At 36.7% G+C, this 20,818-nt stretch overlaps 1 protein-coding gene across 5 annotated transcripts in view; it reads right to left on the reverse strand.

Annotated features, from left to right (window-relative positions):
- Window positions 1-20,818, reverse strand: part of HERC1 (HECT and RLD domain containing E3 ubiquitin protein ligase family member 1) — a 183,025-nt gene that overhangs the window by 65,613 nt on the left and 96,594 nt on the right. For 2 of the 5 annotated variants that reach the window (XM_072738754.1, XM_072738751.1), the window contains exons 26-34: window positions 16,424-16,692; window positions 14,311-14,526; window positions 13,533-13,653; window positions 13,067-13,304; window positions 12,721-12,914; window positions 9,059-9,214; window positions 7,247-7,353; window positions 6,413-6,523; window positions 3,362-3,535 (exon numbers count right to left, since the gene is read on the reverse strand). In XM_072738754.1, coding sequence (XP_072594855.1) covers window positions 3,362-3,535; window positions 6,413-6,523; window positions 7,247-7,353; window positions 9,059-9,214; window positions 12,721-12,914; window positions 13,067-13,304; window positions 13,533-13,653; window positions 14,311-14,526; window positions 16,424-16,692 — 1,586 coding nt within the window. Of the gene's footprint in view, window positions 1-3,361; window positions 3,539-6,412; window positions 6,524-7,246; window positions 7,354-9,058; window positions 9,215-12,720; window positions 12,915-13,066; window positions 13,305-13,532; window positions 13,654-14,310; window positions 14,527-16,423; window positions 16,693-19,766; window positions 19,833-20,818 lie in introns of all 5 variants that reach the window. The other 3 variants (XM_072738753.1, XM_072738750.1, XM_072738755.1) reach the window with 2 other exon arrangements.

Below are 20,818 nucleotides of genomic sequence, written 5' to 3' on the forward strand. Positions count from 1 at the left end.
CCTTGTTAATCGAAGTGAGAGAAAAAAAAAACAGGGTAAAATTTGTGATGTTTTCTCTTGCGGGTGGAAAGACAAAGGACCCCGAACATCCCTATAAATGGGCTTTGTTTGGGCCAAAGAATAAAAATCAATTTGCAGTTGTTTCTCCTCTGGGTAGGAGAGCAAAGAGTTCAAATATCCCTAAAGGTGAGTTCTGAGTTAGACCAAAAATATTAGAAGTGTATTTTCTATAACTGATGATTTTTTGCTATGATTTTTGCTTACTGGAGCCTCTGGAAAAAGGGAGACAACATATGAAGGGTAATAATTTCCCAACAGAGATATCCAGGTATGTTTTCAAAGTTTTAGAAAGCAGTTTTCACTTGCAATTGAGTTCATCAGTATAATATGATGCCTGATCCTAGATACTAATGATTTTCTAGCCTAAAGTGCATAGTTCTGACTGGCAAAATTTGGACTCAAGGACTGACACAAGGCATAAAGAGCCTAGAAAAGCCTTGCTTGTCACTTGGACCTGAAACACAGCATTTTGGTCTGACAGCCTCTAGGCTTCAACTGCTGCCAAAAAAGTTATTAGCTTTTTAGAATCCCGAATTTACAGATTTAAAAAAAAAATTTATTAATTTATTTGACAGAGAGAGAGAGGGGGAGAGAGAGTGCGTGCACAAGTGGGTGGAGTGGCAGGCAGCGAAGTGGGGGAGAAGCAGGCTCCATGCTGAGCAGAAAGCCCCATGTGAGACTCCCTCCCAGGACCCTGGGATCATGACCTGAGCAGAAGGCAGACACTTAACTGAGCCACCCAGGTGCCCCTTAGTTTATACATTCTAATTGTCTGGACCTGACTCTAAGCTAAAACATGATACCGTCTGCCATGGACTGTTTCAACAAACATGAGCTGTGTTCATGTAACATGTTCCTTAAAAGCACGAACCGGCCCAAAAAACAAAACTAAAATTCTGGGACTGTTACAGATTTAGGACTCCTCTATGGAGCCACAAACTGAAAACATCACAGATTCTGGCTAGAGTATCCAGGTCTTGCAGATGCCCCTGGGCTTATTATTCTTTGATGGAACCATCTGAATTTGAGCTAACTGGCTCCACATTTCTGACACAGAAATGGATTAAACTCCTAACTTGCGATTCCTGCTAAAAGCTGTAGTAGGAGGAAGGTGTATCACAGGGAGTAGGACCTCGCGATCCATTCTTAATCAACTGGACTTTCAACCTCTTCTTGGGGACATCCCACTGCTGTTGACTTAATATGTTCAGCTTTCTGGATTACTTGCAGTTTGCAACCGACTGATTCTATTCATCTTTCTTCTGATACATACATCTTAGTAAGGCTTTTTATTAAAAGAAGTTCTTCTAGAAAGAGACTGATCTTTTCTAGGCTGCCCACTGGATAAATGATTAGGATAAAACAGTTAAGAGGTTTTAAAACCTCCTATTTTTTTAAAAAAAAAATTTAGCTGGGATTTTATCCTAACCAATTACCTAACTGTTCTAGTTTAGTTGTATGAAAATGTTTTCCTGTGAAAATTCTTTTGTCCTTGTACCCAACCCCTCTGGACAAAAGGTCTAAATGAAGGTTAAAACTTGACCAGAAAAAATCTGAAGTTTTAATTACCAAAGGGGACATAATGATTTTAGAATAAGGGAGAAAAAAATCCAAAGATCCCAGACCCTTGGGAAGTGTGAGGAGTGGGGAGAGCATTAATGATCTTTGTTTTTCAGAACTCTTTCTCTCAGGGGAAAAAAATTTCACTTTGCCTTGAAGGCTGCTGTGAGTACTTCAAATTCAACCTGTTGAGCCTCCTCTCACAATTGATAGATTATCAGAAATAGGGAGTGGCCCTAGCACCTGCACATTCCATAGCACACCTCTAGATGTCATTATGCTCTTGAGGCAGATAAACTGATATCATAGATAAGTAAAACCATTTAACTGCTTTTATGCAGTCCCACTGATTCTAAATTATTCCAACTATACTGGGAACAGAGGATAGGAGGCACCCTTGGTGGAAGGTCACTTTGGAGCCCAGTTAACTTGTCCTGTTTAACTACTATACATCCTGATTAGGGGTATCCTAAGAATTACAAACTCTTTGTTTGCAGGTATAGCACATACACCTTCTAGAATTGTATTTTTCTGTGTGTACACCCTATCATGAACACTACCTGAGCCCTGGACTGGCCAGAGTTGTGTTGTGCTGAACTGATGTCTAAGCCAGTTAATATAAAAACTTAAGGACAAATCCACATGGCTTTTTATGACAGAACTTTACGTTAATGGGATTTGTTTTAACTAGCTAAGTCTAGGATCCCCTAGGAAGCATAAGTGAAGTCAATAATACAGGCTGTTCTCACCCGCTGCTTATGGTCCTACTGATAATATTATTACTGTAAAAATACTGTGGCCAAGAGCAGCAGGGTAGACTCTGCCAAAAAAAGAGGAGTTAAAATAACAGAGACTGCCATCCTTAGAAAGTCCTGCTTCCATTGTTGACCCCTGGCTAAGATTTGGAACTAGACTGGTAAACAGTTCCCTTCACTGATAAAAACTTTATCCTGATAAAGGATAATTACAGGCTCATTGTGTCTAGACTCTTTTGTATAGCAACATCATTTAGCATAAACACCTGCTTTCCCTCTGGGAATCTAAAATTTTAGTATATGGCAGAGGGTATGTGACCAGCACCCAATAAAAATCTTGGGCACTGAGTCTCCACTGGGCTTTCCCAAACAGAAACATCACAGAGATTACTGTATTTTCATGGCTGGGTAAGATCTGTGTGACTCCTCATAAGAGACATCATCATAATTTTTTTACTGTTCATTTAAAAAAAACTTTGAGATAACCTGAGAAGAATTTATAGAAGAGTTACAAAATGATAGAGTTCTTGTATACCTTCGTTCAGTTTCCATTTATATTAACATCTTACATAACGATAAAATATTTACATACAATTATTTTTTTTAAAGTAATCTCCATGCCCAACTGAACTCATGACCCTGAGATCAAGAGTCATATGCTCTGGGACGCCTGGGTGGCTCAGCAGTTGAGCGTCTGCCTTTGGCTCAGGGAGTGATCGCAGAGTACCAGGATCAAGTCCCACATTGGGCTTCCTGCATGGAGCCTGCTTCTCCCTCTGCCTGTGTCTCTGCCTCTCTCTCTCTCTCTGTCTCTCATGAATAAATAAAATCTTAAAAAAAAAAAAAGTCATATGCTCTACTGACTGAGATAACCAAGGGTCCCTACCTATGATTTTCAAAAAGTCTTTGATACATTTTTTTATAAGAACCTGGGGGGAAAAGGACTAAAAGACAAAATGCTAAAAACTACTTGGAATTCTACATACCTTCCACTGATAGCATCCAGAAGTTACTCCAGTTGATGCCAATCCATATCCTTTTCCTCCACTGCCATGAGTTAAAATCTGTCCATTCTCCACTAGGCAACACTGAGCTTTCTCTGGGTCAAATGATACTTCTTGTATAGGAAGATTCTCATCTTCTTCCTCCAACTCTCCCTGCTTCTACCAAAAAGGAAACTGGGTCAGTACTTTGGGATAATCCAGATGTCAGTTAACATATATCCTAAGACTCCTTGGTTTGAGTCCACAAATATTTATTAAATATCTACTATGTACCAGGTACTGTGCAGGCAATGGGAACACAATGATAAATACAGCATGGTCTCTGCATATAGCTTACAGTTCAATTAGGGGCAGAGACATAACACAAGTACTGTGAAAGAATAACAGAAGTTACATGACTAATATATCAGAAACAAAAAGGTGTCTAAACATGCTTGGGAAAGATAAGGAAAGTATTCAAAAGAAGATGACTTCTGAGCTAGGTCCTAAATAATGAGAAAGCATTCAGCAGCTGGTCAAAGAAGAAAAAGGCACTTAGGGCAGTATGTAAAACATTGTGCCAAAGCATGGAGGTATAGCATAGTTTGGTGATTTATAATAACTGCAAGGAATGTTTGGATGATGTGACTGACAGAAAAGAAGGCTAGAAAGAGAAAAAGGAACAAAATCATGGAAAGCTCTGAATGCCATTTAAAGTCTAAACTTTACTCCATAGACAACAGGAAGTGCCTATACAAATTTATATAAAGGTTCTCTAACCAGATCTGTGTTTTAAAAACATTGTTTTACTAGCGGTATGTAGGATGAAGGCAGAGAGATCAATCGGAAGATTACTACAAGATTTCAGGTAAAAACCAGTGAGGACTTAAATTTATCATTTCATTCAATGAGTATTAAGCATCTACTATGTGCCAGGCAGCTATATATATTCAGCAGTGTATTAGATAAGGTCTCTGCTCTCATAGAATTGTTCTATATATATATATATATATATACACACACACACACACACACACACACACATACATGTAGAACTTATAACTTAATATTTTAGAAGGTAGAGACAGAAGATACATAAAAAAATATCAGGTATGTGCTATGTTGAAATTAAAGCAAATGATGTAACAGAGTTTGTGACAACTAACTGTAGATTGAGGATCAGGAAAGGGCATTCTGAAGAAGTGATAATTGAGATCTGAACAGTAAGAAGTTGATGTCTGAAAAACCTATCTGAAGGAAGTCTTCTAGGTAGAAAGAATAGCCAGTGCAAAGCATGAAAGAAGGAACAAGCTCAGTATAATTCAAGAAACAGGAAGAAGACAAGTTGTTCTAAGCATAGTGAGCAAAGGGGAAAGAACAAGTAGTTCTAGAATTTATCACAAAAATGATGAGAAACCATTGGAGGGTTTTAAGCACGGGACAACATGGTATGATTTATAATTTAAAAGATCACTCTGAATCCCATGCAGAGAACAGACTACAGGGAATTAACAATGAAAACAGAAAGACCTGAAAACAGAACTACTGACTAGTTCAAGCCAGAGATAACAGTGGCTTGGAACAGGGTGATGGTAGAGAAAATGAGATGGGCAAATTCAAGTTCAGAAAGACCATTTAGGAGACTACTGACTAGTTCAAGCCAGAGATAATAGTGGCTTGGAACAGAGTGATGGTAGAGGAAATGAGGAGATGGTTCAAGTTCTATTTTATAGAGGAAACAACAGGACTTGGAGATTATACAGATAGAGAAAATGGGGGAGGGGGAGTAGTGACAGAAAGGGGAGAATCAAAGGTGATTCCCAGGCTTTTTAGCTAAGTCTCTAACCAGAAAGATGGGAAAGCTGGGGAAGGAACAGGATCTGATGGAACTAAAAATGCTATTAAATATGAGATGCCCACTAGACATGTGTTAAGGCAAGCAGAAGGTAGGTATTAAGCCCAGAATTCAGGGAAAATGTTAGAAATGGAACTAAAAATTTGGGAAGCAATGGCATATGAGTCTGAATAAGGCTTTGTTGGGTGCAGGAAAGGGAATGCAGTGATGGCTGAAAAAGAAGGGGTCCTGGGACCAAGACTTGGGATACTCCAATACTTAAACAGAAGAGGAAGAACCAATAAAAGAGAATGAGTAAAGGCCATTGTACTGAAATAGAAGGAAAATCAGAAAAAAGAAAAAAGAAAAAATTGTGGACTCATGAAAACCAAGAGAAAGATCAAGGGAGCAACATGAATGGATTTAAGAGCTGTTTAGGAAGTAAAATCAATGAGGCCTAGAGGCTACATAGATGGGGAGGCACTAGGGGAGTCAAAATTCCCAATACAGGTTTGGAACGTTATGTGAATGGTAGTACTACCAATTAAAAAAATGGGACAGAGAGAAAAGTAAAAAACCGTGATGGAGCGATACCTGGGCTGGCATTTAAGTTTGGAAGGCACTGCATTTAGATGAAAATGGTCCCAAGTATATCCAAGACTGCTGGAAAAACTAAGACTGGAACTCTGAGGGACCGCAGCATTTGGGATGCAGGGAAGGAAATCATGGCACCAAAGAAGAGATACCTCTGGAGGGAACCAAGGATTGGCAGAGGAATGGAGGCGTAGGAGAAGGTAGTGTTTTGAAAACAGAAGGCTAGAGTTTCCTGAGATCAAGTAAGATGTAGACAAAAAAAGGGCATCCTGTATTTAGCACTTAGCACTTTTGTCACTTAATTTTGGTGCTTTGATGGAAGATCAATAATTGAGGTAAAGAGATAATGAGAACTAAGGAGTGGCTACAACATGCATAAAATTACTCTTCTGAGAAGCTTAGCAATGAAGGACAAGTGAAAAGACATGGGAGGCTTCTCGAATAAAAAAGGCGGTTTGGGGAAGGTGGGAATGAGAAATGTTTATAAGCTGAGAAGAAGGAATCAGTGGAGGAGAAAGTGCAAAGAGAATATACAATAACTGATAGAACAAAGTCCCTCATAGGAGAAGCCCAGAGACAGGAGACTGTGCTATCTAAAAATACTTTTTTGTGGAAGAATTGCTTACCTGTGACTTTATTTCTTGTTCTTTTTCCTTTATCTGAATAGCATGTTTGGCCTGAGCAATAGGTGTTTCCCACATACAGTCCGACAGAAGGGAAAAGAGGCGTTCAACAACCTATTTATTGAAGGAAAAAGAATGATAAAATTTGTAAAAGGTAATTTTAGAAAAAGTCAGTCACGTAATTGTACTATTAAGTCAAATGTAAAATTTGATTATATGAATGTCCAACAGCTACTCTGGGTGGTTGTAAGTTAAATGTCCTGTTTTAGAAGCATCATTAACCCACTTTCTAATAAGTTCCATTGCCCTCATGTTTCCTCACTAAACGGACCTCTAAAGAGGCCATGCAACCTCATACACTGCTCTTCTAGAGGCCCAACTAGGGTAAGAAATTCCACAGATTTTCCTTTCCTTCTGACCTTCCAAGTATTCATTATCCCCCTAACTCCACACACCCATAACTTAATTTCTCCTTCTCCTTGCTTGGAAATGAAATAATAAAACAATATCAGAAGCAGAAGTTTTGCTACTGATAAATAACACATTTACAACTGAAGAGACTATAATTTAGATTTTGGGTAAATTATGTTACAGATGTGAAAAAAAAATTTTTTTTAAAGATTTTATTTATTTATTCATGAGAGACACAGAGAGAGAGAGAGAGAGACAGGCAGAGACATAGGCAGAGGGAGAAACAGGCTCTCCTGCAGGGAACCTGATTCAGGACTTGAACCCAGGATCCCAGGATCACGACCTGAGCCAAAGGCAGATCCTCAACCACTGAGCCACCCAGGCAGCCTTGAAAAATATCTTCTAATAGCTTTAAAAAATAGAAACCTGAGCCATTTGATCATCTTCTACTCCAGATTCACAAGCTGGTAGCACAGCTTCAAGGACATGAAGTGCAAGGAGCCTTGTTCTTAGGTTACCAACTAGAGGAATACCTGGAGGGGAGAAAAGACATTTTCTTATTATCAGTGTAACTTACATTCAAAGCGTAAATGAACTCCTCAAATAAAAATATCTGAGGCTCCTAAGCATTTATGGGTGGTATGGACTACAGAATTATCACAAGAATTCTGGACTCATTCTATACCCACTAATGTACATAAATATTCATGTTGATATCTCAGTTTTTATGTATATACATAAGATTTATTTATTAGAGAGAAAAAGAAAGAGAGCAGGGGGAGAGGCAGAGAGAGAGAGGGAAAGAGACAATCTTAAGTAGACCCTCTGCTGAGTGCAGAGCCTAAAGAGGGGCTCAATCTCATGATCCTGAGATCACAACCTGAACCAAAACCAAGAGCTGGACACTTAAACAGCAACAGCACCACCCAAGTGCCTCTTTATTTTTTTTTTAAGATCTATTTTTTATTTTCAAGAAATAGAGAGAGAGAGAGCACACATAGAGGAGGCCCATTTTTATGTATGTATAAAGAGACTAGCACTATAATAACTACTGTGCCAAAGACTATGCTATGCACTTCATACACATTAACTTTTTGATCTTCACAAACCCTACATCATATCCCTATTTTACTGATGAGATAATCAAGGCTAAGAGAAGTGAAGTAAGGTGACCACAGCTCAGCAAAGGTAGAATTTTAAATAGGTCTACTAATCTCTAAAGCTCAGGCTTATTATACTTTTTCATGGCTTTTTCTCCATCCATGCACTGACTGCCTCCCAGGGATTGTTAGGATTAATGGGAAGTTAACAGTTTGTACTTTTCTAAAGTAAGCAAAGGTAGAGGCAGAATAATGATGCTTTTTTTTTTTTTAATACCTTACTACCTACCACTACAAAATCAGTTAAAAGTAAATGAATATCTGATTTTTTTTATGCTAAGACTTTTATATAGGCTTCATCTTATTAAATGAGAAAAAAAGCTGTTACAAGTTATACTAGTTAAGAAAAACTAGCAAAGTATATTGAGAATATACACACATAAAATAACATGTACCATGGAAAGTTAAATGATGTTTTAGCATATTTAAAAAAGACTAGGGATGATAAAAAAGTTCCGGAAATGGAGAGTAGGGATGGTTGAATAACACTATGAATGTATTGTCACTATTTACACTTAAATAATTAAAACTGTAAATTTTCTTATATTTTATGTATCTGTAAATTTTATGTACATTTTACCATAATTTAAAAAAAGACTAGGAAAGGATTGACAGACTCTATGCAAAAAGACCAGACTTTTAGGCTAGATCTGGGAGTTAAGCTTACTACACAGAATGCTCACAGCTAGCACACAATCAGAAGTTACAATCAAGACAACAGAAATCGTATTATGATGACAGAGAATGGACAAATCAGATCTGCATTTTGATAATCCAAGAAGTGATGTCAAAACTTGCACCAAATTATATTAAACAGAATATTCTCTGCTTATTTTTATTATAGTAATCCAAACAGTGTCAAACTCTTTAGATTAAACCCATAATCTAGTCCCATGCTATTTCCTATTAATGCTTACTAATTTTTACCTCTGAAATTAGATTTTTTTTGATCAAGCATTTAGAAAATAAAAGTTTTGAAATCAAGGTCCAATATCCAATGTTATTCAAGTCCGACATTATATGAATAAAATACTTGTGATGTATAAAAATACTCTAAAACAAGGCAAAAGTCATATACCTGAAGAACACTTCTGAGATGCTATATTTAGAAGCACTTCTGTCCATTTGGGGGAAGCCATCTTTGATTGAATTGCTTTTGAAGATACAACTCTGCGAAGAAAAACTAAAAAATCCCCCAGATGCAGTTCGGCTGCATGTTGTTTCCTAAGAGCAGCTAAAGAGTGAAGAGACAAGTTTAAATTACAACCAAAAATCAACAGGAAAATGTCTTATATTAAATAACTTGCATTTAGATTGCAGAAAGCTCAAACTTAATTCAAAATTTAAGTTGTCAATTAGCTGCTGAATTTTTTAAATTTAAACAACAGAATGGGGAAAGGTCAGAAAATAATGCCAAACTTGAAAAAAAAAAACATTTTTAACATTTGTATACAGTAATAGTAACGTTGCTAGAATAAAGTACGTATATTTGGTTTTGTGCATTTTTTTAAATGCTATTCTGAAAAGCAACAGTTCTCTATCCAAGTCTCAAGTTCTACAGTAGAATCTGAAGGGAATTGTCTGCAAACACCCTAAAATTGTATAAAAATTGTGTATTTGATTAGTAAGAGTTCACAACCTGAATCACATTTTCAAAAAGCCCCCAGCCCAATCAGATTAAGAATCACACCTTTAAAAAACTTTTTCAGGTTCTAAAAGAAACAAATTTCTAGGCCTGAGTCTGATCTGCCTGGGCACCAGCTCAATGTGTAAAGATCTTTCATACAAACCTGCCCTGACCAATCTTTCCAGTTCTCTCACCAGCATCAGTACCAGACTCTCTCGTCACCCCTCATAGTCTCCTCTCCACCCTGCGCATTTTGAGGCCAGAGAACTATCTGCTCTTCCTATAATACACCATGTTCTACCAACATCTAACACCTTTCATACCATGTCAGCTTGGCAAAGTCCTACTCAGAGTCAAGGGGAAGAAGGATGCCAATGAGGCAGTTGCCCAGAATGTCAGTCTCTAGGGGCACTAAAACATATAAAATCATAACAATTTGGAAGCAGGAATACGTAGCACTTCTTTCAGGGAGATCCTGGCATGTCAAATTAAGGAATACAAAGACAAGTCACTAAGAGGAGACCTCAGCACCACGGGCCACACTTAGATGGCCAGGAATCTACCTTCACAGACATCTCATCTTAACTGGAGGACTTCTGTTCTGCTGAGATGAGTGTGCATGTCTATGACAGAATTAGAACACTGGCAATAATTAGAGACAATTGTACTCCTTTGCTATGTTTCCTCTACATGGTACTCTAACTCTTCTTTTAAATGCTAATGAGCAAATATTTTTATATCAGTTTAAAGAATATAGAATTATTATTCTGCCCTGGATACCCGCATATCATTCCAACCTTGTTTGTATACAATCCTTCAAAATCCAGTTCAAAAGCTACCTCTCTTCTATGAGGCCTTCTCTCTGGGTGAAGATCCTTGGGAAAATCTCTTGTATGAGGCCTCCATTCTACTCTCTATCCTTATTCCCAACAAGTATCTCTAACAAGATACTAAATTATTAAATTAACTGAAATTTGGAGACCTTAAATATATAAAGCTGGTTGATATATCTTGGTAATTCAGATGGTTTCAGTAGCAATACCATGTTTGAAGTGAAAGGTACACTTTACTTTCAGTTAAGTATTTTAGAGGGTTTGTGGGGTTATTAATAACTGGCCACTGCTGAAGAGAATCAGCCTCACTCCCAGCCATCCCCATGAACAAAGATTACAATGGCATTCTCTCTAAGATGACCTGAGAGGAATAGGATATGGATTCAGTCTGCTGTTATACCTGCCAAGATTCATTCATGGAAGAACTGCCTCTTTCCTTTTCTTCCTTTTCTTTCTTCTTCTTTCTTTCCTTCCTCCTCCCTCCTTCCCTCCCCCCTTCCTTCCTTTCCTTTCAGATTTTATTTACTTAAGAGAGTATGAGTGAGAGAGAGGACAAGCCAAGGCAGAGGAAGAGGGAAAGAGAGGAGCATACTCCTCCTTAAGCAGGGAGACAGACATGGGAGTCAATCCCAGTACCCTGGGATCATGACCTGAGCCAAAGGCAGACGCTTAACCGACTGAGCCACCCAGGCACCTCAAACTGTTCCTTTCTTTACTGGATATGGAAAGGCCCAGTTTTTCTGGGGACCTATAGATTGAGAAGTAACTCTATTGTGTCTTCTCTACTGTCTACCATGTGCTGTATTAAGTACAAAATGGTGAAAAACTATTACCTTAACCACCTTATATTCCTCACTGGAACTCGGGAAAATAGGAGGTGGCATTAAACGCTTGTGTTTATTTTACCATGCGCTGTATTAAGTACAAAATGGTGAAAAACTATTACCTTAACCACCTTATATTCCTCACTGGAACTCGGGAAAATAGGAGGTGGCATTAAACGCTTGTGTTTATTTTACCATGCCTTGTGAGTCTGCCCACGCTCTTTGTATAAGTACCACACTCTCTATATGAACAGGGAGAAGAAATTTGCCACAGGTTCAGCTTCTGAAATCAAAAGCTGGTACTTAATCAGACTTATACATCCTCCTAGATGCTAACTTAAAAGATTCAGCTATTTCTTCTGAGCTTCTTGTATTACACTGTTATTATTTGTTGGCATGTCTGCCTCTCATTACCCTAGAAGGTTCCTGAGAGTAGAGACAATATTTTATCATTTTTGTATCCACAGGGTATTTCCTCTATTCACTTGCATATCTATACATTATTTAAATATTACTTTATCTAATTTTAATATTATTGTAATATTCCAATACTGACATCCACACTCATAGCTCTTACTATGTGCCAGACACTGCTCTAAGTGCTTTACGTGTATTTAATTAATCGTCAAACACTCTTAGGAGGTTGGTTCTATTATACTTATTTTATAGATGAGGGAATTGGGGGCACAGAATAGTTAAGTAACTTGCCCTCTCTCTCTCATTCATTTATCTGGCTAGCTAGCTAGCTATCTGGTCCAGAGAGGATTTTAATGGCTCCCAGAGTTTATTATGGTAATAAGACATTGTAGTTTTGCAAAAATCTTTTAAATAAATTACTATTTTTAAACCTTTATTCCTTAATCATATAGCAGACAAAGGTAGTACTTTTGCTGTTAAGGGTTTAAAGTCTACCAAAATACAATATTCACTATAGTTTTTTAAAGCTATAAGCAGATGGTCATATTATAGCAATGAAGTATACAACAAGGTGACAGGAAACATAACAGCCTAGCAAGAAGTTTGGCTATTACAATTCTAACCTTGTTCCCAAATATGAAAACCCTTGGTCCTAGAGGGGCACTTAAGCAAAGACTATAGTTAAAGATGGGCAGTCAAGATCAAATGCTTAGGAAACATAACCTGGAAGAATCAGTCACCTAGAACCTGTAGATTCTCTAGAGCCAGGACACCCAAGGAGAAGCTGAACCTAGAGAGGGAGCAGTATGGTCACTGCCTCAGGGCCAACATACTCTAGGAATAGAAGTTTCATTCAGAAGCTCAGCTAAATCATACATATTTAGAGAGAAAAGGGGCTTATAAATGAACACATAAAATTTCTTTCAAAAATATTCCTTCGTTTCTCACAACAAAAAGAAGTCTACATTCTAATGATATTCACACAACAAGGACTCAGTAAACGCTTGTGAACGATGACACAGAAAAGGGTTTATGCTACCTCTGAAATCTTTCTTCTCAGTTTCTCCACTGGAGTCAACTTTTTTCTCTTCTTCTTCACCCTCTTCTCCTTCCCCTTCTCCAAAAGAGGCCATAAGTAGTACACCAGCTTGGGACAACAAATTCTTCAACTGACTACAGAGTAGATCCAACAAGGACTGAACTACTTTGGGGCTCAATTTATCAGCATATGTCCTACATGAAGTAACAGGAAAAAATCAGTGGTAATAACACAGCCGGGCAATTGTGCTTAAACATATTAAGGAGACTAGGGGGAAATGGAAATTACTAAAATGTGAAAAGACCAAGTCCCACCATAGTTCCACTGAGACATCTATAATGCTCACCCTGTAGTGATGGCTAGGATCTGGAGCAATCTTGTACTAGCCACCTTTAAAGCTGTGCTAAGTTGGGAAACACCAGTCTTTGGCAACAACTGCAGAGGCTGTCCTAGCATGGTGTCTGTGCCACACAACTGTGACAATACATTTAGTAGCCCAGTGGAAATTGCTAAAGAAACATCCACTGGTTGATAGTGAACACTCAGAGCAAAAACTGTAACCAAAAGGAGACGTTGCTGGGCTTCTAGAAAAGAAAGAAAAAAGAAACACAACTGAGAATCTTTTTTGAAGTAAACAAAGCATTTACTAAAATAAATCATATTCCAAAATATAAATAGTAATGTAGAACACTATTACATTTTCAATATTTATTCTCTACCGTAAATTGACCTACTAATGTTAAAACAAAATGTAGAACACCTTAAGTATCTAGTATAAAATATAACTTATATTTGTGGAGGCAGTTACTCACCAATGTGATGCTTGTTTGCTTGCAGAGCTCTCTCTAGGGTAGCAGACAATTGTTGATAAATTTTATGCACGGCCACCTGGATTTCAATCTGAATATTTCTTTTAGCTGCTCTGATCCCATCCTGAATTATACATAAAGATTTACTTTTTGTATTAGTAACAATAATACCTCCTACCCAAATAAAAGTAATGGCATTTTATCTCACTCTATGATAAAGTCCTATGGTAGTTTTTAATTATTCAGTATATTTTAGTATGTAAAAGCTTTATAATAAATTTATATTTAAATGCTTGACAGTTCTTCATTCTATATAATCTTTCTCCTTTCCCACAAAGCAATTTTTCTTCTCTAAATAGGGAAGACATAAAGAGAACACTTAAAGAATTTTTTTTCAAGCCACCAGAGAAACTAGGTAAAATGATTAAATGCAAATGCAGATTCTTGAAATCCATCCTCCCAAACACTAATCTCTATCCCAAATTAGATCTATCTCTCTCCAATTTGGCTAAGGGTTAAGAAAACTGAGCCAGCAAAGAATCTACAAGAACAACAGTAAAGATGCTCACCTGATCCCAACTATACTATTACTCAGGAAACTAAACCAATGAGATATCTTTGAGTCATTTAAAAGTCTTTTTACCTTTAAACCTCAATCTTAAACACCAGAACATTCAGCATTATTAAACTGATTTGTTAAAAATAATAATAATAATAATAATAATAATAATCTGAATGTACTGCAAGGTGTCATCCTCACGACAACAGATCTACCACCCACCTGATAGTGATGCAATCGGCCACTCTCTCCTTTGGTTCCTGCATGTCCCACAGTGCCTAAACCAAAACATCCTGCTAGAAACTGCAGCCTCACAGATGTGAGCAGCGTGGATGACTGGAAGCCTGCACTTGACCTGCTTCCTGCCAGAGAGATGCTACCTTTTTCTTCCATCCCAGACAACAGAACAAGGATCTGGTGAAGTGCTTCTAGACGAAGCTTGAGAAAAGTAAAATAAATATATTTTAGAGTCCTTCACTGAATTGAGACCCAAAGGAATTCCAGCATAGATCATGTATTACTTAGCACACAGAAAACTCTGACATTTCTTAGAAATCTATTCTCTTAAACATTTTATTATTATGACTTTTAAAATAAAAATATTTCTAAGACCTTTATAAGCACATGTCTGTATAAAAGAGGCTACACAGGACAACGAGTAAAATAGATTTGGGTGTAAGAGACCTATGTGGCCTTGGGAAACTCATTTGACTTCCTGAATCTCAGTTTCGTCATGTGTCAAATGAGGCTATTACTGTAATACTTTAACCTACTCACATAGTTATTGTGATGCTCATGAGGATACATAGGTGAAGGTTTCAAAACCATAGGTACTATGATTATTGCTTCCTTCACTTATAATAGAGTTATATAGAATGACTACTATTTAATCAAGAATTAGAAAAGGTTTTTCTGAAAGATTTCTCTGTGGTTCTCTTGAACATCTGGCTCTATCTTTCCTAGGAATACCCACCAACCTCTGTGGCCAATCAGTCTACCCTTTAAAAAAAAAAAAAAAAAAAAAGCCTTTTATTTTGAAATAATTATACATCTAATAACTGTACAGAAAAGTTGAAAGATGGTACAGATGTTTCCTGTATGCCTCCCCCTACTTTCCACTGAGGTCATCACCTCAGGTAACTATGTATCAAAACTGAGAAATGAACACTGCTACAACACTGTAACTAAGCCACAGGCTTTATTTGGATTTCACCAGTTTACCCATAATGTCCCTTTTTTTGTTCCAAAATCCAATCCCAGATGGCCTGTTATATTTAACCATCATGTTTCCTTAGGTTCCTTTAATCTGTGACAGTTTCCATCTTTCCTTTGGAAGAGCCATTTATGTATTTTATAGAATGTCCCTCAGTTTGGGTTTACCTGATATTTTCTCATGATTGGACTAGAGTTATGGATTTGGGGGAAAATATCATAAAGTCTTTTCATTACATTATTTTCAGATATGCATGACATTATCATAACTTATTACTGATGATGTTAATCTTGATCACTTGGTTAAGGTAATGTCTGCTGGGTTTCTGCAATGTAAGATTACTAATTTTTTCCCTTTTTTTAATACTCTGTAAGCCCTGAGCTACTAAATCCAGCCTCCTTGGAAAAGAAAGGTGGAATTAAGCTCCTGAAAGGAAAAGTATTGAAGAATTTGTGTACAGGTTAAAACCAGAATAATTAATAAATATCTTTTTTTTTTTATTTATTCATGATAGTCACAGAGAGAGAGAGAGAGAGAGAGAGAGAGGCAGAGACACAGGCAGAGGGAGAAGCAGGCCCCATGCACCGGGATCCCGACGTGGGACTCGATCCCGGGTCTCCCGGATCGCGCCCTGGGCCAAAGGCACGCGCCGAACCGCTGCGCCACCCAGGGATCCCAATTAATAAATATCTTGAGGAAGATAAGCTATACAGACATCTTATGCTTCCTTACAGTTTTGCTCTCCAATCTGGCTAATTTTAGTATTCATCATTATTACTGTGGTGTTCTAATCTAGCCCCTTTTAAGTGGAGACAAATGGGTCAAAACTGGGGGCTCTAAGAAGCCAATTTGTATGCTCACCAGCCAGTCTCACTCTAGTTTCTAGGAGACAAGGAAAGACTTATGATTAAAGTATCTGGCTCTTGCTAAGAGATGGCAATTAAAAATGTATTTTTGTCCACTTCAAACAAAATATTATACTGTTTTAGTTATGATAGTGACATCAAAAAGTTCAGAAGGAGGAAAGGGAAGTAGAAGAAAAGGAAAAGTTTTTCCTATTATTGTACAGTCAGTGATTTAAGTTTCCATAGTGCCTCATGAGGAGTAAATATCAACACTTACTTCTGCCCTTAATTGCTGCTGTTCCATTGCAATGATGGAGGCCTGGGGACTTGTAGACATACTTTCTTCCGGTTCCTTAAAACCTGGGGCATTCCCCACATCTCCACTCACAAAACTTACAACATTTTCAATCAAAGTATGAACTCCCAAAGACTTGGTCAGATCAAAATCAGACTCAAAGGAGTAAGAAGAGTTGCATAACCAGTCTCTGCTATGTTTCAGGCGAGCCCAAGAGTCACTCAGGGATTCCAACTGACTATGCAGAGGACCTACATACAAACAGAACAAACGCGTATCAGTGACAACAGGGAGATCATACATTCTGAAACTAGACGAGGGCTGAGTGCTGCTACCATACCAACTGGTGAGAAATGGACACTCATGTTTGAAAACATGCATGCATTACGTGAATTTGAGCAAAATGCTTTGGTAAAAAACAACAAACAAACAAAAACTAGAGCAATGTAAGAAAATAAAGGGAAAGCCCTGTTTGATGTATCAGTGTCTCTGTAAGCGCTTTAGCAACACGCTGCCACAAGAAAAAGAAAGGCAGAAGCTGCTCTCAAAATGCTTAGCTTAAAATGCTCTGCAGTATTAAATCAGGCCATCATTTATGAACAAAAAAGTACTAGACACTTGGAACACTGCTGGTAAGACCTAACAGTAATAGGGCTTCATCTGATTTAACATTATTTTTGCAAAGAGGATGTTAAAACTGAGCAAAGTGTCTACATATCTACAATGAAACATTACCAAAAAATGAATATAGAAGGGCAAGTAAACTTACACAAAAAAGGAGACACAAACATCACCCTTTGGGTTTCATTAATATAAGGAATACTTTCACTGTGTCATATGCATATTTATTGCAGGTTGTGAAACTCCTATATAGAAGAAGCAAAGTTTCACAGACAAGAATATATGAGATTTACTGTAAAATGGTATCTATTTAAAATTACCAACTGATGCCACAACAGTTGCTAGATATAATACCATTAGTTTTGCCAGTGGGCATTTTGTAGACTAATAGAGTAAAACGTAAGACAACAAATATGTTAATATGTTTGAACTCAACAATTGTCCAAGTCACATGCCAATATAAATGGTTCAATTCTTATAAACTTTGTCTTTTTAAATTTAATTCATCTCAGGTACATGAATTAGATTAATCATAATCCTCGGCTCATGATATACTCTCATCATTGGTCCACATGTTGCCTGCTTCTGTGTTTATTTATAATAAATGTGAACACAAGAACTAGAAAATTGGTATTAACTTTATCTACCTATCCAACCTATCTCTCCCTATCTCCTCCTATTTAAGGCTGTCATTATCCCTAATCTGGGTTTATCATTCTTCTGCTTTTATTAATGCTAAATATTGTTTTATCTTATAAGTAGTCCTAAGACAAATAATGTTTAGTTTTAGTGAGTTTTGACTTTATAAAAAAATATCATTTTATGTCATCTTTTTGGGCATACTCTCTTCCACCAATATAATACTGTTAATATGCACTCACGTTATTGCATGTAGCCACAGTTCATTTGTACGAGTGCTGTATAATGTCCTATCATGTAACTATACCAAATGTCTCTATTAGGAATGCATCTTACTGTACCCAATAAAATATGCATTCCAAAGATTATATTTGTTGCATTACTAGATGAAAAAGACTTGGGAAGAGAACTACTTAAAACACTAATGCCCACAGAGAAAACAAATTAAGACAATATTGACTTATTTCTGAATTAGTATTCTGGTGTGAGTAAAACCCAGGACTTCAAAATCAGATGTAGAAATTCAGCTATTATAAAGTAACTAAAATAATTTATAAGCATTCTACTAGAATAATTTAGAATGGCAACAAATATATGGTTTATCTGCCTTCCATGTTTCAGCAAGAATTCTTAAGATTAAAAAATGCTGAATTTTCAGTCTTACTGAGCATGAAAAATAATCTGAAAAACTCCCCAAACTGTATAGCTAAGTATTTTTTCATGTAAGTTAGAAAAGAATAAAGAAATCCAAAGAATAATGTCAAGGATGGATAATGTATTAAATTAAAAATGACATTTAAAGAATAAAGCAGAAGGTAATTTTAAAAAAAGAAATAATCATTTTCCATTCTTTAGGCACCCCAAATTCAGAATCTGGAAATAGCCTTAAGTTACAAATGATAGTTTTTGGCTCTTTGCACTGAACTTCTTTGTTCAATAATAACATTTCAGAATAAAAAGTTCTTCTGTTTTCCAATACTTACAAATTACTTTTCAAAATCAAAAAGATATGTGCAACAAGCTAGTGTTAGAACCACAGAAGTAGGAGAGACCGTGAAAATTATGTAGAACTCAATTTCCAACTGAGGAAAAAGAGACTCAAAAAATCGATCTGTTAATAATGTGAATTCCTTAATTTTATGGGAGGGAAGTGATCTTACATACTCCTGTTATTAATCAAAGTCATGAGTCACTAGTCATGGAAATGTCAATTGCCTGCTTGCACAAAGGTTCAACTGTGAAGAATATACAAAGAATGAATTGCCTTAACATACCTCAAAATGTTCTAGGAATGAGTGGACAACCAATTAAAATCCTCTTTACAAATTAAAGCAGGGGTTAAACTTTCTGTATAGCGTCAGAAAGTAAACATTTTAGGTTTTTGTGGGTCATAAAGGTCTGTACTACAACCACTCAACTCTTGCTATAGTAGGAAAGCAGTCATAGACAATATATAAACAAATGAGTGTTGGCTATGTTCCAAAAAAACCCTTATTTACAAAAAAAGGTAACAGGCCAGACTTGGCTCACTAGGCATAGTTTGCTGACCCCAATGTAAGAAATGCAACTTATTAGATATATGACTCAAACATAACTTTGTATGACTAAAAGAAAAAACAAGAAAAACATTATATGAAAGCATTAGGATAAATAAATAGAATAAATATTTAGGCTGACTTAAAAAATACTTTAAAACAAAAACTTACATTATGGAAATGAGAAATGAAAAAACTCTTAGTCTTAAAAAAATTTTTTAACAACCTGGTATCTTTGGTTTGTTCAATATTGTTTCATTTGAATATAGGAAATACTGTGTCTGAAAAGTACAACAAAAGCTTCTGTAGAGTAATGGTGACTAAGTCCAGTTCTTACTTAGTATTAATTCACTCATCTAACTATAAAAAGAAAATATAGTCTAACAAGAAATTTTTGAGGTTGTTTACTTGTCCTTACAACTTTGGCTCTTAAATGGAATTTTCAAAATGAACATGGCAGAGCTGCAATACATACTTTATAAACCATAAAATATGTAGGCAAGCTAAAAGGGGAAAAAAATTAAACATGCCATCATGTACTTGCTTGAAGCTCTTCTTTTTTCTGGGGCTCAACTGGCCAAAAAGGAGTAAATACACTACCACACAAGAATCAGAAGACAAAAGGAGAAATTTGATACAGGAGACAACATTTACATTTGCTCTTCTTCATATAATCTAATTTGAAATGCATAGTTACAATAGCATTTCACCCATACATGTTAAACCACAAAACACACATGCTGATAAATGTTTCCAGTATTACTATAGCTGTAAAACCCTAACACTTTAAAGACTTAGGGAGTAAAAAAATCAAACCATGTAATATTTTAACTAAGAAGACTGCTGATATTGCTTTGGTATCCCTCCCACCATTTTTCACTGCAATCAGCTTCAGCTTAAGTATGAAAACTACAGTTAAGTAACTGCAAAAAGGTATCTTTCAGTGAAGGATGAGCTCAGTTCAACACAACTACAACAAGTCTAAGTATTTTTCAAAGTACCAAAATACCAACACATTTAACAGGCTTTGTCAAAAAAATCTGACAAGCTGCTATAAGAATTAAATTTGTTGGTATGTTTTAAGCTATCAGAATGATGATGACTGGCACAGATAAGCAGTTTATAGGTGTTTAAAGAATGCAAATGTCATATTATCTCTAATATACTAAACAGAAATATATTTCACCTATCTCTTTTTTTTAATATTTAAAGATTTTTATTTATTTATTCATGAGAGACACAGAGAGAGAGAGGCAGAGACATAGGCAGAGGGAGAAGCAGGATCCATGCAGGGAGCCCGACGTGGGACCTGATCCCAGGTCTCCAGGGTCATGCCTGGGCTAAACCGCCGCACCACTGGGGCTGCCCACCTATCTCTTTTTAAAGTAATTTATGACCTTTGGCTTTAGAATTTAGCTTCTATACCTCCATAGAGCTGAACAAGTTGACTGAACTAAATTTATTTGCTCACTTTGCTCTACCCCTTCCTACTATATGTGCTTGCTTGAACCAACTATGAAATATTAACAGGAGTGAGGGCAGAAGAAGCAATCCTGGTTCAACAGCATGAATCCTAGTATTT

This window comes from Vulpes vulpes, chromosome 15 (genome assembly GCF_048418805.1).
Source record: "Vulpes vulpes isolate BD-2025 chromosome 15, VulVul3, whole genome shotgun sequence".
Classification (NCBI taxonomy): domain Eukaryota; kingdom Metazoa; phylum Chordata; class Mammalia; order Carnivora; family Canidae; genus Vulpes; species Vulpes vulpes.